Source organism: Lutjanus erythropterus, chromosome 14, assembly GCF_056507025.1.
Source record: "Lutjanus erythropterus isolate fLutEry1 chromosome 14, fLutEry1.hap2, whole genome shotgun sequence".
In the NCBI taxonomy this organism is placed as follows: domain Eukaryota; kingdom Metazoa; phylum Chordata; class Actinopteri; order Lutjaniformes; family Lutjanidae; genus Lutjanus; species Lutjanus erythropterus.
In genome coordinates, this window is record NC_139330.1 from 428,024 (window position 1) to 452,500 (window position 24,477).

At 41.6% G+C, this 24,477-nt stretch overlaps 3 protein-coding genes across 4 annotated transcripts in view; 1 reads left to right on the forward strand and 2 right to left on the reverse strand.

Annotated features, from left to right (window-relative positions):
- Positions 1–2,290: 2,290 nt before the first annotated feature.
- LOC146314960 (barrier-to-autointegration factor-like protein) lies at positions 2,291–4,343 on the reverse strand. The gene is made up of 4 exons (XM_084735285.1): positions 4,191–4,343; positions 3,962–4,057; positions 2,760–2,886; positions 2,291–2,510 (listed from the first exon to the last, which is right to left on the reverse strand). The coding sequence occupies exons 3-4, from the start codon at positions 2,883–2,885 to the stop codon at positions 2,364–2,366; spliced, it is 273 nt and encodes a 90-aa protein (XP_084591411.1). The 5' UTR covers position 2,886; positions 3,962–4,057; positions 4,191–4,343; the 3' UTR covers positions 2,291–2,363.
- A 718-nt stretch (positions 4,344–5,061) lies between these two features.
- Positions 5,062–19,055, forward strand: pygb (phosphorylase, glycogen; brain). 2 transcript variants are annotated; one of them, XM_084735265.1, is made up of 21 exons: positions 5,062–5,434; positions 6,942–7,043; positions 8,106–8,184; positions 8,761–8,864; positions 8,939–9,070; positions 9,231–9,342; positions 9,535–9,617; positions 9,790–9,933; positions 10,173–10,265; positions 10,365–10,511; positions 11,855–12,018; positions 12,132–12,246; positions 12,903–13,004; positions 13,086–13,233; positions 14,045–14,103; positions 14,194–14,335; positions 14,703–14,910; positions 15,200–15,334; positions 16,738–16,804; positions 16,966–17,131; positions 17,215–19,055. In XM_084735265.1, exons 1-20 carry the CDS (start codon positions 5,192–5,194, stop codon positions 17,128–17,130), a joined length of 2,544 nt encoding a protein of 847 aa, XP_084591391.1. In that variant the 5' UTR covers positions 5,062–5,191; the 3' UTR covers position 17,131; positions 17,215–19,055. The 2 variants fall into 2 exon arrangements, with proteins under 2 accessions (XP_084591391.1, XP_084591390.1); XM_084735264.1 differs by having other exon boundaries at positions 16,966–19,055.
- Positions 19,056–22,307: 3,252 nt separating this feature from the next.
- The window catches only part of abhd12 (abhydrolase domain containing 12, lysophospholipase), a 13,740-nt gene continuing 11,570 nt past the window's right edge, over positions 22,308–24,477 (reverse strand). Inside the window, exons 11-13 of the mRNA XM_084735272.1 lie at positions 24,061–24,139; positions 23,853–23,980; positions 22,308–22,926 (exon numbers count right to left, since the gene is read on the reverse strand). Of these exons, the coding sequence (XP_084591398.1) occupies positions 22,881–22,926; positions 23,853–23,980; positions 24,061–24,139 (253 nt within the window). The 3' untranslated portion in view covers positions 22,308–22,880. The remainder of the gene's footprint in view (positions 22,927–23,852; positions 23,981–24,060; positions 24,140–24,477) is intronic.

Below are 24,477 nucleotides of genomic sequence, written 5' to 3' on the forward strand. Positions count from 1 at the left end.
GCTTCACACACATCTGAACCGTATGACATCACTCGTCTGACCGTCCAATCAGATGCTCCGCTGGGTCACAAGCTGCACTTTGCTTCGTATTTAAGCTTTTTTAAGGACGAGTTGTGTCCAAGAATCTGATCAAAGTGACCTCATGGAAACACTCCGAAACACTGACAGCTGCACACGTTAACAGCAGTGAAAACTCCCTCAATCTTTAAATCTTCATTTACTTTATATATTTAATTTCTTCTTATATATTTTGTGATAAAGGCTGTGGGGGTTTAAAGGTAGATAACAGCATGTTTTTATATTGAAGTGTTGATCTTTTTTACTGATGTTGAATGTGGGAAACTCATGTTTGTGCCAAAAATGTTAAGTTTTTTTTCCTCATATTTTTGTTGCCAAAATCGTTGAAATCATCTGGAGAAACACAGTCAGGTGTTTATGACTAATTCAAATCTGAATAGTTGAGAAAAGTTCCTCCAGTCTCGTCATGAGTCCAGATTCCTCAGCGCACCATCACCTCCCAGACAAGGTGCTAATAATCTCATGTTTCATATTTCATTTATTCAGCTGATCAGTTCTGACTTCTTTGAGCTTTGTTTTATAAATTTCCAGCAGCAGTAGTGATTTCAAGTTGAAGAAACTGGCTTCAGTTTCTCACAGATAAAAATCCAGCATTAATATTTAAGTCAAATACAAATATGTGCCCAATGAAATCAGCTGATTTAGTCTGTTTACTGTCAGGAAAGAAAAACAGTTTAATCTGTTCAAACTTGTTTCTGAACGAAGCATCAACTGTCCAGAGACACTGTGCAATATTTACTCTTCATATTTTACAACGTGAGCGTTTCTGCAGGTGAACGAGGACTCTGCTAAATCTACACTTTAATAACTGAACAGTGGTGGAATGGAACCACCTACATTTTACTCAAGTACTGTACTGAAGTACAATTTTGAGGAACTTGTACTTGTAACTTTATATTTTATGGAATCCTGTTCGTCACGTCAGTTGAAACTTCCTGACATTTGCAGTCAAGGTTCACATTTTTACACATTTTTTGGATTTAAGAAACATTTTGAAAATGTCTACAGTAGAACCGTCGCTCTGATTTCACATTAAAACCTCGTATCTTTTTGTTTTTTAACTTCTGATGGTCAAAGCGGGTTTAAATCTGTTTGCTCGTCTCTTTGACACTGGGTTCACGTCTCTGACCTCATTCATGATGTTAAACTTGATATTTTCAGTTTGTATCGACAGCGACTCTGATTGTTTTCTACTCTGAAGGATCTCCTCTGTTTTTACTCCCTCTGCTCGGTACAGGTGTGTGTGTGTGTGTGTGTGTGTGTGTGTGTGTGTGTGTGTGTGTGTGTGTGTGTGTGTGTGTGTGTGTGTGTGTGTGTGTGTGTGTGTGTGTTCGGTACAAAATCTGTAATAACAGACATGAATGTTTTTCTGTGTCAAACAGCTGAATAAAGACTTGATTCATTGCACCTATAATAATATGACAACAGAAACAGAGACGTCTGGAGAAAAAGGGTTAATTAAATTTGATGTTGATGATTTTTTTCCTGGGTTTTAGGAACACAGATACACTTTTTCTCTTGGTGATGTTCACAGAACGTGTGGCGGGGAAACGTCCATTTAAACGTATGTTTGACACAAATAAAATTTATTTTGATTTACAGCCTGTACTTGTTTTACTTAGTGTCCAAAATCAATTTATGTGCAATTTAATATTCCATTTGTGTTTATTTCTCTTTCCCCTGATTTGATTCTTTATCTCTTTCCTCCTCTGCGTCTCTCTGAACGTCTTTTCTCTTCAGACTCTGTGAAAAGATGAAGCAGGCAGCAGAAACATCGTCTGCGTCAAAGAGCTTTAAAGCACTGAGGCTGACAAACAAGTTTGGCACCAAAGCTTTTATTCATGTAAACGTTCCTCATAAAACAGGCTGATAAACAGGTAAACAAACACCTGTTGTGACGCTGTGACATCACAGCGGCTCAGCAGGAAGGAGGCTGAAAATCAACCTGAAAACATTTTAAATAACAGCAGAGACGCTTTAAAGCCGAGAGACAGAGACGAGCTCCGATCGCAGCTTCAGAGGCAGCAAGTGAGCAAGCTGGAGAAGAACAGGAAGGGGCGGGGTCTCAGAGGAAGGGGCGGGGTCGCAGATGAAGAGGCGGGGTCTTATAGGAATAGGCGGGGTCTCAGAGGAAGGGGCGGGGTGTCAGAGGAAGAGGCGGGGTCTCAGAGGAAGGGGCAGGGTCTCAGAGGAAGGGGCGGGGTTGCAGATGAAGAGGCGGGGTCTTATAGGAATAGGCGGGGTCTCAGGGGAAGGGGCGGGGTCTCAGAGGAAGAGGCGGGGTCTCAGAGGAAGGCATCACACCAGTCCCTCAGACACTGAGCACATAATCCCGCCTGACGGGAGTTCGCTCCGCTGGCGTCTTTCAGCCACTCAATGAACATCTCAGTGTCCTTCCTCAAGAGGAGGAACTGACCGAGAACCACGTAGGCCTGAAACACACAACAAACAAAAACAAGAGAAACCCTCAAGACATGCAAAAACATACAAACAAACAAAAAATCCATAAAAACTACACGAAAAGAAAAACATGAAAATCAAAAATGGAAAATCACACAAAACAATAAAAACACAAACATAAAAAAAAATGTGAACATGGAGAAGAAAAATGATAAAGAAGGAAAATCAGTGGTGCAGCCTGCAGGAGGCGCTGCAGAGAACTTCAGAGGAACGTTCTCCACCTTATCGTAGCCCTGATTGGCCAGTACCCCTCCAAGCACGTCTCCGATCCCCGACAGAGCCGTCACCGCCTTCTCTCCCATCGGCTCCCCGACAAAGTCCCGGTGCTTCTGAGACGTCGAGGACATCCTGCAGAACACAGAACACAGAACCAGAACACAGAGTCAGAACACAGGAACCGGGTCGGGCCCGACTGAACCCGCTGACTCAGTTAAAGAACATTCAAATGTTTTAATTAATTAAACTGGTTTCTGACTTTTATTTTCATGAAGAATTTGTTCTTTTTCTTTCTCTGATTCGTCTCAGTTTATTTTTGATTTTCTTAAATCAACAAAATAATTATTATTGATTAAAAATGAAAGTAAAGAAAAAATAATTGAAAGTTCTCTATTGTGACAATTTGCTGCGTTTCTCTGTTTTCTATTAATATAAAACAACAAATATTTACAGTCGAGAATCAAAGGAAACTTTCAAGTTTTGCTCAAAAGATTTTGCTGAAATCTGATTCATCGATATTTTTCATTTTGGCTGATTGATGATAAATGAACAGAATGTTTCTTAAGCTGACGTCAGAGAACATAACGTCTCACCTGTGATGTAATTAGCATATGCTTTTCAAAATAAAATACAGGGATTTCAAAACACAATGCTTTTTTTTCTAAATAAAATGCAATTCTTTTCAAAACGTGGACTGAAAGATCATCATAAACAGCAACTTTAAAATCTGTTTTAGAAATTTCATTAAACCTCAGACATCATGTCACGTTCACATAATTAAAACATTTTATTGGCAGGAGTGGACCTGCAACGATTAACCAATTCAATTCTTAATCAATTATTAGATTAACTATTCTGATAACCGATGAATCGTTTTGAGTCACTTTTTGATTACAAAGTCAAAATTCTCTGATTTCAGCTTTTTAAATGTGAAGATTTTCTGGTTTGTTTGGATTTCTGAGTGGGGCTTTTATTTTGTAGTAAAATATCCTCAATGTTTCTGATTTGTTTATTTAGTTCAGATAGACAAAATATAAACAAATAAACAATCAAAATGACTGTGGGAGCAGCTGCTTGCTGGTGTCTCTCAGAGAAACCAGTAAAACCAGTGAAACCAGTGAAACCAGCTGCTCTCATAGAACCCGACTTAAGATTGATGGTGGACTCTGGTGGTCCAGGAACAAACCGGTCCTGAGCGGCTCTTTACCTGCTGAAGATGGACAGGTGGACAGACAGGTGGACCGGTCTCACGTGCTGCGGGTTCAGGTCCAGGCGGGTTCGGGTTCAGACAGACACACTGACTCTACAGAAACAGAAACATAGAAACACTGTAAACTTCAACACAATGGAACCAAACCCGCAGTTTTTACCGCACAGAGAAAACGTCAAACAACACGTGACAGTTACCTGAAGCAGCACGAGGCACTTTCACTCACCTGAGGTCAGAAAACACCAAAACAGCACGAGCAACCCGCAGGAAAAGTTTTTTTTTTCTGGCTGAAACACAGTAGAGGCGTTTTATTCTGAAACCCGGAAACACGGCCGACGCTCTGAGCCTGACGTCAGGACGCAGACAGTCAAAGATAAGTTGTGGTAATAATGAGTCACTCAGTGAAAATTTAAATACTTTGATGTTGTAAAATGTGGGGAATCTGATTTGAGGGGTTTGTTTACACGTTTTTTATTTATTTATTTATTTATTTATTTTAGTCACAAATCAGTCTCAAGTCTTTGCACTCAGGTACCATGTTAAAACAGGCAGGTCCCGAGTCTCAGTATGCCAAACGTGTGACTAGAAAAATAAAGACGAAGACAACAACAACTTCCAACTTCATTCAATATTTAAAGTTACACAAAGAACAGTGACTTGATGCTAATATTAACATAGTTAGTGAGTTAATGTTTAGCTAACATTAGCTTTAAAGCTAAGTAACGTTGTAAATCCATCAGGCTGAAATTCTGTTACATTCTGACTTGTTTAGGACTCAAAAACTCGAAATTTAAGATTTAGGACTTGACTTGGGACTTGCTTGTGTTGACTTGTGACTTGCCTCTGTTGACTTGGGACTTGTCAGTCTTAACTTTGGACTCGTCTGTCTTGACTTGGCACTTGATACAGGACTTGTAGGTCTTGACTTGAGACCTGTCTTGACTAGAGACTAGTCTGTCTTGACTTGGGACTTGAAATAGCAATCAGAGTGAGACGTCTTTCAGATACTTCCACCTCTTTGTTAGACATTCCATAGATACCCCCGCCCCCTGCCCCTCCAGGCCCCGCCCCCTCTGAAACTTCCCAGCTGTCAAAGTTTCCAAAGTGGGCGGGGCCCCCGGCGTCTTCCTGCTCTACCTGCAGCCAGGTGAGCTCCTCTCTCTGCGGGATCACCTTCCTCTATTAGTCCGCTCTCAGTGCTCCTTGTCCGGGTGCGTTTGTGGAAACATGGCGACTCCGCTCACCGACCAGGAGAAGAGGAAGCAGATCAGCGTGAGGGGCATCGCGGGGCTCGGGGATGTGGCGGAAATCAAGAAGAGTTTTAACCGACACCTGCACTTCACGCTGGTGAAGGACCGCAACGTAGCGACGCCCCGGGACTACTACTTCGCCCTGGCCCACACCGTGCGGGACCACCTGGTGGGCCGCTGGATCCGCACTCAGCAGTACTACTACGAGAAGGACCCGAAGGTAGGAGCAGCATCAGCCCGCAGGAGACTGCTCTCTGACGGGGAGAAAATACACAAAACTCCGCTGAAAAAATGCTTCAGTTTATAAATTTCCATAATTATCTGCAAACATAAAGACAGTAAAACCACGATAAGTTTGGTTTTTGGATGTTTAGGCACCAGATATTAATTCGGCAAACATTTAATCTCTGAACGTTGCTTCATTTAATAAGAAATAAGTTGAAAACTTTGTTTCCTGCAGCTGAAAGCCTGCAGGGCCGTTTAGAGCAGTGCGGAACTGTTCTTAAACCTTAGTCAAAACATAATAATGTTTGATGTGGTATTCATATGCCGATATTAGCAGATGATCATATTAATGTAAAAAATATATTTAAGCATAGTGTTTTCTGCTGAATGTCTTAAATGATCTCCAAGGCAACAGTAAATCGTTATATGTTTAAATGGAGTTTGGCTTGATTTCCTTCACAGCCTCCTCTTGGCCTAACTGTATCCAGGCACCTGGCAGTTCCACATGTCTTAAGGCTTAAATCAGGTTTAGTCTGGTTTGATCCTCTTCGTGCAAGATTTGGTCTTGTATGGGGAGGGTTAGAGTGAACCAAACTCCATTCAAATACCTGACAGTTTTAATATCTTCTTGATTATTGTCTAAAGTACATGATGTATGGAGAGAGGTACAACTTTGCATGTTTGCTGAATCACTGTTGTTCATTTCGGCTGAAGAACCAGGATGATTTGGTTTCTTGCATAACCTGTATAGTGATGTAAATATCCATTTTACGAATAATTGAAATGCAACAAAATCAGTCGGTGTAGCTCTAAACCACAAAAGGACAAATGCAAATAACAAGAATAGTATTTATTTTCATATTATTCAGTGTTTTAAAGGTTAGGTCGGACTCACTGAAGTCGTACAGTAACACAAACAAACTAACAGATGGAGGCAGCAGTAGCCCAACAACTCCTGTGTTCTGTGAAGTAAAATGAATAATTTTGCCTATGGAGTTTGGTTGGTTTGTAGAGAATGATATTTGGTTTATGTAAAAGTGGCTTCCTGTCAGAAAAGTTTGCTAAAGCAGAAAAAAAGTCAGATTTTTGACCAACATGTCTCGACCTTCTACATTGTCTGTTTCCTGATCAGATCTGTATTTTTTACTATAAAAAATCTTCCTGCTCTGCAGCTTCTGTTCGTCTGTGGAGATAAAACTGAACCGACCAGGCCTGAAAAAAAGCTTCCTGTTAACCCCGTTTCAGACACAGCGAGTGTGTGTTTCTGAGTTTTTAAGTTCTTGATGCGTGAAGACCTGGTGAAGAAATATTCCAAACATAAACCGACATAATAAAAACTTTGAGTCTAGATTTGAAGTGAGATCAGTGATGACAGAAATGTTCAGATCCACATCTGTCAGCTTTCTGTTCTTTTGAATGATTGTGTTTTTACTGTTAAATTGTTGTAAACAAACAAACAAACAAACAGTGAGTGTGTTCTGTGTTCTTCTGTTTGTCTTCAGAGAGTTTATTATCTGTCTCTGGAGTTCTACATGGGCAGAACGCTGCAGAACACCATGATCAACCTCGGCCTGCAGAACGCCTGTGATGAGGCCATCTACCAGGTAACAAGACGTCTGCCTGTCTCTGTCTGCCTGTCTCTGTCTGTCTGCCTGTCTGTCTGTCTCTGTCTGCCTGTCTCTGTCTGCCTGTCTGCCTGTCTCTGTCTGCCTGTCTGCCTGTCTCTGTCTGCCTGTCTGCCTGTCTGTCTGCCTGTCTCTGTCTGCCTGTCTGTCTGTCTGTCTGCCTGTCTCTGTCTGCCTGTCTCTGTCTGCCTGTCTGCCTGTCTCTGTCTGCCTGTCTGTCTGTCTGTCTGTCTGCCTGTCTGTCTGTCTCTGTCTGCCTGTCTCTGTCTGTCTGTCTGCCTGTCTCTGTCTGCCTGTCTGCCTGTCTCTGTCTGCCTGTCTGTCTGTCTCTGTCTGCCTGTCTCTGTCTGTCTGTCTGCCTGTCTGCCTGTCTCTGTCTGTCTGTCTCTGTCTGTCTGCCTGTCTGTCTGTCTCTGTCTGCCTGTCTCTGTCTGCCTGTCTGCCTGTCTCTGCCTGTCTGTCTGTCTCTGTCTGCCTGTCTGTCTGCCTGTCTGCCTGTCTCTGTCTGTCTCTGTCTGCCTGTCTGTCTGCCTGTCTGCCTGTCTCTGTCTGTCTGTCTGCCTGTCTCTGTCTGCCTGTCTGTCTGTCTCTGTCTGCCTGTCTGTCTGCCTGTCTGCCTGTCTCTGTCTGTCTCTGTCTGCCTGTCTGTCTGCCTGTCTGCCTGTCTCTGTCTGTCTGTCTGCCTGTCTCTGTCTGCCTGTCTGTCTGTCTGTCTGCCTGTCTGTCTGTCTGTCTGTCTGTCTGTCTGTCTGTCTGTCTGCCTGTCTGTCTGTCTCTGTCTGCCTGTCTCTGTCTGTCTGTCTGCCTGTCTCTGTCTGCCTGTCTGCCTGTCTCTGTCTGCCTGTCTCTGTCTGCCTGTCTGTCTGTCTTCAGTTTTTCTGCATGTTTCGCTGAACATGAAGTTTTTAAAATGCTGATAGTTTCAACTTCCCTATAGTTTCACCACAAAACCAGGAAGAAAACACCTGAAAACAGGTGTGTGTGTGTGTGTGTGTGTGTGTGTGTGTGTGTGTGTGTGTGTGTGTGTGTGTGTGTGTGTAGTTGGGTTTGGACATGGAGGAGTTGCAGGAGATCGAGGAGGATGCTGGTCTTGGAAACGGAGGACTGGGACGACTAGCAGGTTCGCTTACATTTTGTATTTGTGTCGACCGTCTGTGATTCTGACCTTAAAGCTGCTGCGTCTGAAAGACAACAGTCTGAAAAACGTCCTCACATTCTGAAAAACGTCCTCACATTCTGAAAAACGTCCTCACATTCTGAAAAACGTCCCCACATTCTGAAAAACGTCCTCACATTCTGAAAAACGTCCCCACATTCTGAAAAACGTCCTCACATTCTGAAAAACGTCCTCACATTCAGAAAAACGTCCCCACATTCTGAAAAACGTCCTCACATCCTGAAAAACGTCCTCACATTCTGAAAAACGTCCTCACATCCTGAAAAACGTCCTCACATTCAGAAAAACGTCCTCACATTCTGAAAAACGTCCCCACATTCTGAAAAACGTCCTCACATCCTGAAAAACGTCCTCACATTCAGAAAAACGTCCTCACAGTCTGAAAAACGTCCGTACTCTCTAGAAACATTCTAACTGTCTAGAAATGTCTTTCTACGTATGTCCTTACTTTCTAAAAGTTTTTTTCGTAAACGTCTTCGCTGTCTGTCCCGTCTGTCCCGTCTTGGTTCCCTGCTGCAGCGTGTTTCCTGGACTCCATGGCGACTCTTGGCCTGGCAGCGTACGGTTACGGTATTCGCTACGAGTTTGGCATCTTCAACCAGAAGATCAGCGGCGGATGGCAGGTACACACGCGCTCCCATGCATCAGGTGTTCTGGAGGTTTGTGATTGGCTGACGTGTTGCCCCGCCCCCCTCAGGTGGAGGAGGCAGACGACTGGCTGAGGTACGGGAACCCCTGGGAGAAGGCGAGACCTGAGTACATGCTGCCGGTCCATTTCTACGGCCGAGTGGAGAAAACGGCGAGCGGAGTGAAGTGGGTCGATACACAGGTGAGAAACCGATCGATATGATCAATATGATCAGCTGATTTATCCTCTGACACATACAGAAACCTGGAACACAGTATTTACTCTGTGATGTCATGAGTCTCACTGCACCGTGTAACAGACGTGTGTGTGTGTCTGTGTGTGTGTGTGTGTGTGTGTGTAGGTGGTGTTGGCGATGCCCTATGACACTCCAGTTCCTGGTTACCATAACAACACAGTGAACACGATGAGACTGTGGTCGGCTAAAGCTCCGAACGACTTCAAGCTGCAGAACTGTAAGTCTTCATCATCATCATCATTTTCTAGAAACGTCCCAAAGTTCTACAGAAGAACTGAGACTTTACAGAACAGGGATCCAAAGATTACGATGATAAACGTTTTTCAGAGAGATTTTTTTCACAAACCTCGGACATGTTGAAAATGTCCACCGTACTTGTATAATAATATTTAGTGTCTCTGTCTCACAGTCAATGTTGGAGATTATATTGAAGCTGTTCTGGACAGAAACCTGGCGGAGAACATCTCCAGAGTTCTCTACCCCAACGACAACGTGAGTACACATCGGAGGTACTTTGTACTTAACCGGAGTTTTTCCATTTTGTGCTCGTTCAAACCAAGAATCGTACTTTTTACTGCAGTTTGGTTGAAGTTTGGGGTCAAAGGTCAGAACGTTTCGGCGTGTTTCTTGATGGATGGTGACGCAGTAAAAGTGTTGGTTGTAGTTTTTTGAGGGGAAGGAGCTGCGTCTGAAGCAGGAGTACTTCGTGGTCGCCGCCACGCTGCAGGACATCATCCGCAGGTTCAAATCCTCCGAGTTCGGCCGCAGAGCCCCGGTGAGGATGTCCTTCGACACGTTTCCTGACAAGGTGAGAAGAGAATGTAACTAAGTACAAATCTGAGGTACTTTACTCGAGTATTCCTGTTTTATGCTGCTTTTGTTATTTCAAGACGAAAACGCTCAGTTTCTCGTTGTCATGTGTCAATTATTCTGATAACAAATCTCTGTTATCTCGAGATAACGAGATAAATCAAACTGTTAGCTGCGTTACAAAGATGTTTTTTCTTCTTCTTCTGTGGTGGCGGGGGCGCGTCACCGTCCTGTCAGGTGGCGATCCAGCTGAACGACACCCACCCGGCTCTGGCCATCCCTGAACTGATGAGGATCCTGGTGGACATCGAGAAGCTGGACTGGGACAAGGTCTGACTGGAGAACCATTCAGACAGACTGAGAACGTTCTGATGGCGTTAAAGAACAGCTCATAAATGTCTTTTTGTGTGTGTGTGTCCGTCCATCCAGGCGTGGGACATCACCTGTCGTACGTGTGCGTACACCAACCACACGGTTCTGCCGGAGGCGTTGGAGCGTTGGCCTGTGTCTCTGTTTGAACAGCTGCTGCCGAGACACCTGCTGATCATCTACGACATCAACCAGAGACACCTGGACGTGAGACTCTACTGTCCTCTGATGTCCTCTACTGTCCTCTACTGGACTCTACTGTCCTCTACTGTCCTCTACTGGACTCTACTGTCCTCTACTGTCCTCTACTGTCCTCTACTGATCTCTACTGGTCTCTACTGTCCTATAATGTCCTCCACTGACCTCTACTGACCTCTGCTGTCCTCTACTGTCCTCTACTGTCCTCCACTGTCCTCTACTGGACTCTACTGACCTCTACTGTCCTCTACTGTCCTCTACTGATCTCTACTGGTCTCTACTGTCCTATAATGTCCTCCACTGACCTCTACTGTCCTCTGATGTCCTCTACTGTCCTCTACTGTCCTCTACTGTCCTCTACTGATCTCTACTGGTCTCTACTGTCCTATAATGTCCTCCACTGACCTCTACTGTCCTCTGATGTCCTCTACTGGACTCTACTGTCCTATAATGACCTCTACTGTCCTCCACTGACCTCTACTGTCCTCTACTGTCCTCTACTGGTCTCTACTCTCCTCTAATGTCCTCCACTGACCTCTACTGTCCTCTGATGTCCTCTACTGGACTCTACTGTCCTATAATGTCCTCCACTGACCTCTACTGTCCTCTACTGATCTCTACTGGTCTCTACTGTCCTATAATGTCCTCCACTGACCTCTACTGGACTCTACTGTCCTATAATGTCCTCCACTGACCTCTACTGACCTCCACTGGACTCTACTGTCCTCTACTGATCTCTACTGGTCTCTACTGTCCTATAATGTCCTCCACTGACCTCCACTGTCCTCTACTGTCCTCTGCTGACCTTTACTGGACTCTACTGTCCTCCACTATCCTCTACTGTACTCTGTTGTCCTCCACTGACCTCTACTGTCCTCTACTGGAATTAAATCTACTTTTATTTTTATTTATTTATTTTTCTTCTTATTTTTTATTTTTTTTACAGTTTTAAAAACAAATTGTTTGTATGTTTTTTGTTTTTATTTTTTCCTGTATTAAAAATATTTTGTATGTATTTTCATTTTTTAATCTTTAATGTTTTGATTTTTTAAAATCATTTATCTGTACATATTATTTTTGTGTCTTAAAATCGATTTTTCTTCTTATATATTTTAAATTTTATTTATTTATTTTTTTCCTATTTCTTTTATACACACACACATAATATGTCATTGACTTTTGTTTATCCCTTTTTTTGTTGTTTTTGTTCTTCCTTGAAGAGCCAAACTGTCAATCACCCTGCTGTGGGCGGGACTTCCTGTCCAGGCTGAGGAATCAGTTTCTGTTTATATTTACACCTTTCTCTCTCTGTGTATAAATACTCTGAAGTTCTTTTCCTTCGTCTCTCTCAGAGGATGGCGGCCATGTTCCCCGGCGACACCGACCGTCTGCGTCGGATGTCTCTGATCGAGGAGGGCGACCCGAAGAGGATCAACATGGCTCACCTGTGTGTGGTCGGATCACACGCCGTCAACGGCGTCGCTCAGATCCACTCAGACATCGTCAAGAACACCGTGTGAGTCAGGAGACGACCAATCAGAGCAGAGACATCAACAAACAGCACACTGCAAACAACTGTTGAGTCTGAATAGTGATTATTGATTATTGATCAGTTTGTTTCTGCTGCAGATTTAAAGATTTCCATGAAGTCGATCCTGAGAAGTTTCAAAATAAAACAAATGGCATCACTCCTCGCCGCTGGCTGCTGCTGTGTAACCCCGGCCTCGCTGACATCATCGCTGAGGTATAAACACACCCGAGACATACATGAGACAAACCCGAGACATACATGAGACAAACCCGAGACAAACCCGAGACATACATGAGACATACATGAGACACGCACGAGACAAACCCGAGACACACCTGGACATGTTGAACACGAGGCTGTGGTTGTATGAGGTGTTTCTCCACAGTCGGTGTATTTTTGCCTCTTTATCTTTCTGTCAGACAGACGTTTCTGACAGGAAACTACTGTTATATAAGACAAATATCACAAATGTCTACAAACCAACCAAACTCCATTCATGAAATCAGTCATTTTAGTTCAGAGGACACAGCAGTTGTTGGTCTGTTGCTGCTCCATCTGTTAGTTTAGAGTGGAGCAAAAATAAGAAAACAGGAATGAATCTCAGAAATCAGTGGGTACAAATAAAATAAATGCAATAAAATACAGGAGGACCCTTATTGGATTAATAAAATGTAATAAAATAATAATATTTTCCACTAATTTGGTCTTCCTTAAAGCTCAAGACTTTATTTTCAAAATGTGTCCTTCAGTTTATTCACACAGAGAATCAGAGAATCGTCACGAGTGAGAAACTCTAACTGGTTGATATTTAATTTTTAATAATTAATAAATTAGTCTCAGTTTGAGTTAATTGTCTGTTCGTCCTGCAGAGAATCGGAGAAGACTTCCTCACTGATCTTTACCAGCTGAAGAAAATCCTCCAGTTTGTGGACGATGAAGCTTTTATCAGAGACGTGGCCAAAGTCAAACAGGTACAGACACACCTGACACCTGTCTGTCCTGCAGCCTGTCCTCCTGTCTGTCCGTCCCTCTGACCGTCTCTGTCCTGACAGGAGAGTAAGCTGAAGTTCGCCTCCTTCCTGCAGCAGCAGTACCAGGTGAAGGTGAACCCAGACTCCATCTTTGACGTGCAGGTGAAGAGGATCCACGAGTACAAGAGGCAGCTGCTCAGCTGTCTGCACGCCGTCACGCTCTACAACCGTAAGACCAACCGGCTGCTGCACAACCACACGCACGAAACACACGAAACACACGAAACACGCAGCAACAATAACACCACAGAAGAAATAAATCAGCAATACATAAAAAAACATGACAATACTTTGTTCATGAAAAAGATTTTATTTATTTCTGCATTCATTTAGTTATTTATTTATTTATACATTTAGTTATTTATGTATTTATTTCAAAATTTATTCATACTTTCATTTGTTTATACATTTATTTATTCTTGTTTTATTTATTTCTACATTTCTGTATTTTTAAAATATATTTATTTATTTCTGTATTAATTAATTATTGAAGCAGATGTCAGTTTTTGTCCTTCATTAAACACCAGTGACACTGATTAAGGCCCCGTTCCATTTAGTGTGGCAGAAGATTTACAGTGAGTTGACTTATAAAATATAATAACTATTGTGGACCTGCTGTGTTACTGTTCTGTTTATTTAGAATATTAACTGTGTTCTGTGTCAAAATTTTATCATTTTAAACAATTCACCACCACAACAACAACAACAACAACAACAACAACAACATCAGTTATAAACTGATGTTTTGTTTGATTCTGTTGGAAATTTCTTGCCTTTTTTTATTTATAATTAATGTAACATGTTATATTTAAAAATAGCTTTACCAACAACACCAACAAACAACTTTTTTTAAAGCTGTTCTCTTGGTGTTTGTTAACGGTGTGCTGCCCCCTGCTGGTCACTCTGTAAACTACACTCTGTTCAGTATTTTTCTGATTTATTTATTTTTATTTGATGTTTATTTGTTTGTTTGTTTTCAGGAATCAAACTGAATCCAAACAGAGAGTTTGTTCCTCGGACGGTGATGATCGGAGGAAAGGTTTGATCTGATTAATCATCAATATAAGTCTATAATCAATACAAATCTGTAAAGAGTGAACATAAATATTGAAATGACTCGTCCCTGCAGGCGGCTCCTGGTTACCACATGGCCAAACTGATCATCAAACTGATCACCTCAGTCGGTCAGGTGATCAATAACGACCCAGCGGTGGGAGACAAACTGAAAGTGATCTACCTGGAGAACTACAGAGTGTCTCTGGCTGAGAGAGGTGAGAGGAGGAGGAGGAGGAGGAGGAGGAGGAGGAGGAGGGAGGAGGGAGGAGGAAGAGGAAGAGGGGGAGGAGGGAGAAGGAGGAGGAGGAGGAGGAAGAGGGAGGAGCGAGGAGGAGGAAGAGGGAGGAGGAGGGAGGAGGAAGAGGAAGAGGGGGAGGAGGAAGCGGGGGAGGAGGAAAAGGAAGAGGGGGAGGAGGAAGAGGGAGAAGGAGGAGGAGGAGGAAGAGGGAGGAGGAGGAGGAGGAGGAGGAAGAGGGAGGAGGAGGAAGAAGAAGAGGAAGAGGGAGGAGGAGGAGGAGGAGGAGGAGGAAGGATGCTTCAATAAAAGATTCTGTTGTTGTTGTTTTCTTGTTTTTTTCCCAGTGATCCCGGCGGCCGACCTGTCGGAGCAGATCTCCACGGCAGGAACCGAAGCGTCGGGAACAGGAAACATGAAGTTCATGCTGAACGGCGCTCTGACCATCGGCACCATGGACGGAGCGACGGTGGAGATGGCGGAGGAGGCCGGCGAGGAGAACCTCTTCATCTTCGGCATGAGAGTGTCGGACGTGGAGGAGCTGGACAGGAAGGGGTGAGGAGGAGGTGTTACATCACTTCCTGTTTTCAAAAAGATCCTCTATCACAGTTTGAAACCAGGAACTCTGAAACGCCTCATGATGCATTCAGGATCATTAATGTCATTATTAATAATCACAAATATAAATAAATAAGTATATTTAAAACATTATAATTGACTGATTTATAGTTGCTTTAATAAAACAAACTGTTTTGGAGGATTTTCTCTGAGTGTCCTTAAATGCATCTGCAGGGTTGTAGAGATGTCCCAGTCTGAACTGACATCACTTCCTGTTTACATGCAGCTACAACGCCGTCGAGTTCTACGAGCGTCTGCCGGAGCTGAAACTGGCCGTGGATCAGATCCAGAGCGGCTTCTTCAGTCCCACAGAACCAGGACTCTTCAGAGACCTGGTCCACATGCTGCTGGACCACGACAGGTAGAAAACACACCTGTCACTCACATCCACACCTGGAAATGTGTTGTTGTTTGTTTTTACAGTTTTTACACAAAGAAAAAAATTCATGTAGAACATTTCCTGAATTTATGAGAACGTCCAGACAATGAAGAATTTGTCGTAGATAGAGTTTAATAAGTTTATAAAGTTTATCTTCACTCAACAAATCATCAAATTATATGATTGTTTTTTAAGAAAGTCTGGTGACTTTCTCTTATACCAGCTGTGAACAGGTTCATACCGGATGTAAATGGGTTCATAAGCTGTGAACAGGGCTTGTCTAGTGCAGAAGCAGATCCAGGACATGTTTAGCTTAGCTTAGCATAAAGACTGGAAGCAGAGGGAAACTGTTAGCCGAGCTCCATCAGAAGGAAGATAAACTGCAGCTTCCAACGACTTCAGACAGAAAAGTTCATGTTTGTTTTCTTCTTCTCGATGTTTAATATCTGATGTTAAACCTCTCGTTCTGTCTCCTCCTGTCTCATCCTGTCTCGTTCTGTCTCGTCCTGTCTTGTCCTGTCTCCTCCTGTCTCATCCTGTCTCGTTCTGTCTCATCCTGTCTCGTTCTGTCTCGTCTTGTCTCATTCTGTCTCGTTCTGTCTGGTCCTGTCTCGTTCTGTCTCGTCCTGTCTCGTCTTGTCTCGTCCTGTCTCGTCCTGTCTCGTTCTGTCTTGTTCTGTCTCATCCTGTCTGGTTCTGTCTGGTCCTGTCTCATCCTGTCTCGTTCTGTCTCGTCCTGTCTCGTTCTGTCTCGTTCTGTCTCATTCTGTCTCGTCTTGTCTCGTTCTGTCTCGTTCTGTCTCGTCCTGTCTCGTTGTGTCTCGTCCTGTCTCGTTCTGTCTCGTTCTGTCTCGTTGTGTCTCGTCCTGTCTCGTTGTGTCTCGTCCTGTCTCGTTCTGTCTCGTTCTGTCTCGTTGTGTCTCGTCCTGTCTCGTCTTGTCTCGTTCTGTCTCGTCCTGTCTCGTTCTGTCTCGTTCTGTCTCGTCTTGTCTCGTCCTGTCTCGTCCTGTCTCGTCCTGTCTCGTTCTGTCTCGTCTTGTCTCGTTCTGTCTCGTTCTGTCTCGTCTTGTCTCGTTCTGTCTCGTTCTGTCTGGTCCTGTCTCGTTCTGTCTCGTCCTGTCTCGTCCTGTCTCGTTCTGTCTCGTTCTGTCTCGTCTTGTCTCGTCTTGTCTCGTTCTGTCTCGTTCTGTCTCGTCCTGTCTCGTCCTGTCTCGTCTTGTCTCGTTCTGTCTCGTTCTGTCTCGTCCTGTCTCGTTCTGTATCGACCTGTCTCGTTCTGTCTCGTCCTGTCTCGTTCTGTATTGACCTGTCTGGTCCTGTCTCGTTCTGTCTCGTTCTGTCTCGTCCTGTCTCGTTCTGTCTCGTTCTCTGTGTTCCTCTTGCAGGTTTAAAGTGTTTGCTGATTTCGAAGCGTACGTCAGATGTCAGGAGAGAGTCAGTGAACTGTACAAGGTAACAGACCAGAGCTTTCATGCTGCTGGAACGTCCCACAGTAACGTTCCTCTTTTTAAAGGAACTCTTCAACATTTTGACAAATAATCTCTTAGTGAGATGTTCAGATGACGAGACACCTGAACTTGACTTTTTGATGTTTTGTTCCTGTTTCCCTTCAGAACCCCAGAGAGTGGACCAAGATGGTGATCCGCAACATCGCCGCCTCTGGAAAGTTCTCCAGTGACCGAACCATCACCCAGTACGCCCGCGAGATCTGGGGAGTGGAACCGTCTGATGTGAAGATCCCACCGCCCAACGAGCCGCCGTTCGAGGCCCGAAACTGAGGAAGCTGGACGGACCGCGGCGTTGAGTATCTGATCACATCACCACAGCTCTCAGAAAACAGGAAGAATTCAGAAAATGTAACTGAAGTCATTTTTCTGTCTCACCCTCGTGTCAGTCAGTAAGTTACGTGTTAGCTCTCTAAACAGCTGCAGCTAACAAGAACTAAAATATCAGAAAAAGTTATTAAATTTAATGGTTAAACTAAAAGTCCAAAAGAGAGATACATCAATATTTGGTCCTCATTTATTACCTAACACTTTCTCATTTCTATGTTTAAATTTCTGCACAGACATCTAAACATTTAGACTGAAAATTAAGAAAATTCATTACAGGAAGTTTGACATATAAATTTAATGGCTGAATTTTTCATAGTGACTTTTAAGTCGGACAAACAGCAGTTTTACAAAGTGTTTCTGTACCTTTTCAGTTGCCGTGGAGATGAGTTCATATTTTCAACATTTCAAACCACTGAGCAACTAAAGCAAGAAGCTCATTAAACTCCCGTCTAACCCTTAAGTGTGGTTGTATGAAGTACTTATCCATAGTCAGTTTAAGTGAACACTATATTTAGAATATTTTCAGCACTTTATCTTTCTGTCAGACAGACTGTTCTGACAGGGAACCACTGTTATATAAGACAAATATCACTCTCTACAAACCAACCAAACTCCACTGACAAAATCAGTAATTTTAGCTCAGAGAACACAGGAGTTGTTGGTCTGCTGCTGCCTCCATCTGTTAGTTTATTTGTGTTGTTGTGTGACTTCAGTGTTTTAAGGGATAGTTAAGATTTTCTTAAGTCACATAATAGCACAAACACACTAACAGATGGAAGCAGCAGTAGACCAGCAACTCCTGTGTTCTGTGAGCTAAAATTGCTGATTTTGTGAATGGAGTTTGGTGGCTTTGGAGAGAGAGTGATGTTTGACTGATATTATTGCAGTTTTTCCATCAGTAAAGAGGTGAAAATATTCTAAATATAGTGTACACTTAAATTTATAATGATTTTTTAGGTGTTTAAAATCTGTGTTGCTGCTGACCCTGTCCACAGCAGGACATTAGCTTAGCTTCCTCCATGTCGACCTCCATCTACTGTCTGGAAAAGATCCTCATACAACCACACTAAATAATACAAACTATCCCTTTAATGCTCATGTATTGGTGCCAATATTTAGGAGACTTGTCCATAAGGATGCTAACGTTGGAGCTAACAGGGATGAATTAAGCCTGTAGTATACTGTGAACTTAACATACATATCTGTTATTTAGAGAGTTGGCATTAAAATCTTAATCACGTTAGCCAGAGTTAACGTTAGCTAACAAACTGTACATAGCACAGCTGTTAGCTAGCTGATTAATACCAATAGACTGCCAAATCAGACACAAATAAGCCAATAACTGATTGGAAATAAGTAATTTTACTTTCTTGTGACAGAATATTTTCCATAAACATGCGACAACATCAGCTTTAATCAGCCTCTTCAGTAAACTCGTCCTTCGTGTTTTTTTGCGCCGACTTTCTCGCTCATGAATCCCAGATTGCTCATATTTTTCCAGAACACGCTGACTTGAAGTTATCAGTTAAAAACAACATCTAAGTTGTTTGCACTGGAATTTGGGGTTTGGATGCCACAAATCTCAGCAGCTGACCGAGTTGCACTGTGTCATCATTCCGAATTATTTTTTGATACGTTCAGATTGTTTTGTTTAGTAAAATATTAATATCTCATTTTGTAAAGTCATTCTATAGATTCACCTTGAAGAGAACAGTTTACGCTATCACATATAAAAAGTTCACCGTTGCCTTCCACTGTCTCTCTGCTTGGACCAAAATCTTGTGTGATGTTTTTTGTTATAATTGCCGATGTCGAGACTTTTATCCCGTTGACTTTTGACCCTGACAGTAAAACTTTGTAGATGCCAATTACTTTCAACTGGTATTTTTGTTCCATTGAGTTACAGTAAAACTAAATACTCCCAGCTGATTTAAAAATACTGTTGAACTAAAACAAATTTGCCATTGACTTTCAGTTTCTGAGAAATTACTTCTAAACCATTTACTTTAATTTCTTTAGTACTACTTACTTGAACTTCAAACAGAGCAAACCTACAACTGTCCTCTCCTTCCATTGACTTACAGTAGAACTTTGTCAAGTACTCGCAAAAGGAATATCTATTCCACTGATGCAGAAAACTGTTGAACTAAAAAAGCAGTAGGATACTCAATGGCACCACAGACGATGATTAATTTTTCTTCTGTTGACTTCCAGTAAAGATCAACAATAGAACTAAAAGTGCTTCCCATTGACTTTAAGAAAAGCTGAGTTTTAATGAGAAAAATGTTGTTTGCCCCATTGAATTACAATGAATCTGAAACCTTAGACTGCACCATAAACCTGCAGTAGTAAACTCTGCTCCAAAGTAAAACTTACAATCCTGTTACTTTACAGTACGTTACAGTAAATGAAGTATAAATGAAGCAAATATCTATCAGATTGATTTAAAACTAAGCATTTGCCATTGATTTAATTTCATTCTAATTTTTGACATGAAAGTGATCACATTTAGTTGAAATCAATGAAAATTAAGTAAAAGTGGTTCAATGGTATTTGACTTTTCATTGACTTCCAATAAAACTTTGTCATGTACCAAAAAGTCAGTATCTGTTCCACTGGTATAGAAATACTGTTGAACTAAAAAAGCAGAAGGATACTCAATAGCACCACAGCTGATGAATCGCTTTTCTTCCATTGACTTCCAGTGAAGGCCAACAACAGAACAACAAATGTTTTCTACCAACTTTAGGAGGAACTATTATTTTATATAAATGAGAAAAATGCCATGTTTGTTCCATTGACTTACAGTGAACCTTGAACTGCACTGTAGACAATCAGTAATTAATGCCATTTACTTTCAGTAAAAGTAAAACTCAAAATCCCACTACTTTACAGTACATCACAGCTACTTCTCATTGTTCCAATGACTTAAAATAAAGTAAATATCTATTCCATTGATTTAAAGTACTGCAAAACTGAACATGCCATTGCCATTAACTTAAAGTTTCATTGTTAGATTTGATCCTAACAGTAAAAGGAATTCAATTAACTAAAGTCAATGGAATTTTGAGTGAGCTGGTTCAATGGTCTTTGAATTTTTATTGGCTTTTAACTTCCATTGACATACAAAAAAATTTACAGCTAGAAGTCAACATTGACTTAATAAATAAAACTTAATAGCCAAGTATTGACAGCTCAAAACCAATACATATGCCACTGAAACACTGTTGCAGTAAAAACATTTGCCATTGACTTTCAGTTTAGTTATTACATTCCTCATTTGACTTGCCTTGTCACACAGTTTGCCTTTTGGGGCTCTGGTAGAATCTGACCCATTGACTTGTAGTAGGTCCTCTGTTTCTTTAGTTCTACTTTCTTGAACTTCAGATGGAGAGAACCTTCAGCTATCATCTCTGTTTCATTGACTCCAACTCATTGTTCTATTGACTTTGAATAGTTGTATTTTCTTCATTGAGTTGCACTCAGTCTGCTAGAGTGGAGAACGATCTCTCCCATGAACGAGCACTGCTTTCCTGCCTTAAAATGAGACTAAATGTTTTTGTGCCTTTGACTTCCACTGATTTTCAGAACTAAAAATACAGTCCTTCAATTTGTTGTATGTTTATCATTTATTTTATTACTCTGACTTTCCGATTAAGCTCTTTTCTTTTCCGTAGTGATTTGGGATTTTTGTGTTTTTTCAGGAACAATGGCACATTCATGTCATGTGGGATTTAAGGCCATCACAGCACTATATTGTTATTGTTGTCGATTAAATTTGGGTTTAAATACTGTAAACACAGACTTTAGCTGATGTGTAACAGTCAGAAGTTTTTTCTTTCAATATGTTTAAGCACAACTTTTTGGAAAATCTGTTTCCTTTTTCAAAATTACAACTCAGACGTTGATGTGAACAGTATTTAAAAGTCTAAAAGTCAAAATTATGGTAAATCCGACAGGACATGACACAACAGAAAGCCCTCAATATGACATCACAGGTGTTTTATGGGTAACGTAGTCCATTCAGAATCACTGTTTACTCAGCATGAATGTCAGTCTGACTCAAACTAAAAAGCTTTTGTCAGTTTATCACGTACTGTATCTGCAGCACTCACGTCTGTTGCTGAAAATAAACTTTTGTTGCACCTGTAACATGTTGAGCCAATGATGATTTAGTATTTAAACACCTGTTTCAGGTTCTTACCTGCAATCATAAATGCAGTGTTTGTGTTTTTCTTATGAAATGGACGGTAAGGTGGGGGATGTTCTTGCTTTTTAACCACGTTTTCATAGACATAGCATTGTACTAAAACACTCTGGATTAATTTTTAAACCCAATTAAATCATAATTAATTTTAAATTGTGTTGGATTAAACTTTAAAATAATCAAGTTCCACAAATAAAGTTAAAGGACCGACTGAGAAAAACTTGTTCGTGCTGCATCAAACTAAATAATGTCAACGTTTCTGCTAGCAAGCAAACAGCAAAACATTTTGTGAATGTTTTAGGTAGCTAATAACAATGTAACATTCTGCTAACGATTTAGACAGTTAGTCTAACATTTAGTTTGGTTTTTAACGAGCTAGTAAACAGAATGTTTTTGCAAATTGTTTTAGCTCTCAAACAAAACAACATTTTGTTTATATATATATATATATTTATGTTCATTTGGTTGAGCAGGACCTGAACTGATTAACTTCATTTAAATTTGGTTTAATTCACTTAACTTGGATTTAACTGAGCAAGAGTTCAGCTTACCTTTAAATCTTTGTTTACTCATTTTAAACTTGGTTTTGCTAAACTCTGATTAGAACTTATCTAAAAGATAAGGATTCAGCAGACAGCTGAGTCTGATCAGCGAGCGTTTTAGTGACATTCATGGACGTCTTTCTATTCAGGTGGTCTTTAAATGTTGCTGCTGTCCCCTGTCACATCCTCATACTGCCCCCTACTGTCCATGTGCGTATTACATCTTGCAGATGTGTGTTACTTTCTGAGGACGTCCACAACCAGCGCTCCAGACAGACGCAGGACACGCGAGGCAGCCATCTTGTGCACACGAACGCGTAGCGAAACCTCAGTACATCTCGCACCTAAAAAAACAAAAACAAAACCACGGCTACATAAAACAAGAAATATTTAATTCATAATTCAAGTCATAACAGGCCTTCAAACTGAGACAGACATTTTTAAAAACTTCCAGGCAGAAGCGTCAGACATCAGATGGACTCCAAGAAGTAAAAACCGCCAACAGAAACAAACAAAAAGTTAAATCACACAGATCGTAAAGAATCAAGCAGAACGTTCAGTGTGTCGATGATAAAATATTAAAAAGATAAAAACAGAGATTTTTCACTTCTTCTTTCACGTCTCTCTGTTTGTCCTCCAGTTTGGTTTGATCGTCCTCGTCACTCGACTGTACCAACAAAAAAAAAAAAAAAAAAAAAACACTTCTGGCTGAATCCACGGAGGCGGTCACCGTGGCAACCCAGTAAAGCCAGTGTTGGTGAGAGAGGAATGCAGAAAGAAAAGGGAATGACGTGTGTGTGTGTGTGTGTGTGTGTGTGTGTGTGTGTGTGTGTGTGTGTTCAGTTCATGCGAGAATGTTCAGTCCAAATGTTCAGTCGGAAAACAAACCGTGATGTGAGTGTGTGCGTGAGTGTGCAGTATATTAAGAGTGTGTGCGAGTGTTTTCAGGCGGCGGCGTCCGTCTGTTGGCGAGCTGTGCCGAGGAAATCACTGCAACACAAACAACAAGAACACGGAGACAAACGTTAGCATCCAAACGAACCAAAACACAGAAAAATAGTGACATTTTCTCTGTAAATTTCAGAGGCATTTCTCTGATGAACGTCTGAGGCAGACGAAATCTTTAATCCTCTCACAATCTTTTATTGAAAAATAATCCAAACGTGTTTTTGTCTGTTTCACCTGTTTTCAGTTTGTTCCACATATTTTTCAACTAGTGATCAATCTGGTAATATTTTTTCCACTAATTAATTTTAGTCCATAAAATGTCACAATATGCTGATTTAAGTTTTAGAAAACAGTGTTGAATTAAATAAAAAAAAAAAGTTCCTGAGATGATTTATATGTCGCTGTTTTCATGAAAAAGGTTTGTGTGTTTGTGGAAAAATGTCTATATTCCTGAAAAAGTTCTGATTCTAAATATTCATAAAAAGTGTTTGCAAAATGTTCCTGAATTCCTAAATGAGTTCCTGAGTTACTCAAAAACTCTTAAAAAGAAAAGGAGAAAAAAGTTCCCACGTTCCTGCATTCCTAAAAAAAAAAAGGATCTGGACTATTGTTTAAAAATGTTTTTGAGTTTCTTCCTCTGACTTACAGATTATCTTGAAAAAGTTTCCTGGGCGGAGGTGAAATCTAACGCTCACCTGTAAACCTCTCAGCTGGACTTCCTGTTAAACCTGTTGTGTCGACTGTTAATCCTTCAGAGCTGCAGAATCTCCTGCTCCTTCTACATCCTGTGTGCCGATCTGAATGGATGACGCTTTGCTTTATTTTTTACACCTTTTAAGTGGCTAAAAAAGATGGCCGACCATCCGAGACAGAACGCTGGACTCTTACTGCGAGTTTTATTAAAGTACAGTTTTAAATTTATTCCACAAACAACAGTTTTTTAATGGTTGTGGTTGTGTTGCTGGTACCTGAGGATGTTTGGCAGCTCCGGGCTCCTGTAGATGAACTTGTGCTTGTAGGCCAGAGACGAGGGAAACGGAACAAACTGCACCTTGTGACCGCTGAGGCTCTGCGACTGGGAGGCCATGTTGTACAGCTGCAGGACGAGAATTTATTTTATTGTTTGAACAGAAATATCTGTATTTATGTGTTTGTGTTCTTGTAAAACTCTTGTACCTTTTTGCCCAGATGGAACGGAACCACGCCGTCATCCTCGGCGTGGAGGATCAACACGGGACAGGAGATATGATTCACACTGACAACAGACAAACACACACTTTACTGCTGGGTCATGTAGTACCACACACCAACAGTAGGGGGCGTTTTATATGAAGCTGCAGTTCCTCTAACAGCCACTAGGTGATTTTCACTGTGATAAACTGTACAGTTATCAGTCAGAGACCGTCTGCAGGGTCAGAGGTCATCAGCTGTAATAAAGAACCAAACTGTTCTCCGATCAGGTGGACGTGGACTTTGTCCTGAATCTGAGCAGCTCTCCGTCTCTTAATCAGCTGTTGTTTCAACATTTAAATTCCCAGAGGATTTAGACGGCTGTGGTTCAGTTTCAGCCTCCAAACAAGTTCAGAAAAATGA

Excerpts from the sequence above, each read along its gene's own strand:
- LOC146314960 (XM_084735285.1), bottom strand. The coding sequence starts at position 2,885 with ATGTCCTCGACGTCTCAGAAGCACCGGGACTTTGTCGGGGAGCCGATG. Across the intron at positions 2,511-2,759 it reads CCAATCAGGGCTACGATAAG|GCCTACGTGGTTCTCGGTCA; the intron begins GTGGAGAACGTT and ends TGTGTGTTTCAG.
- pygb (XM_084735264.1), top strand. The coding sequence starts at position 5,192 with ATGGCGACTCCGCTCACCGACCAGGAGAAGAGGAAGCAGATCAGCGTG. Across the intron at positions 14,336-14,702 it reads AGTGTCTCTGGCTGAGAGAG|TGATCCCGGCGGCCGACCTG; the intron begins GTGAGAGGAGGA and ends TTTTTTTCCCAG. Across the intron at positions 14,911-15,199 it reads GAGGAGCTGGACAGGAAGGG|CTACAACGCCGTCGAGTTCT; the intron begins GTGAGGAGGAGG and ends GTTTACATGCAG.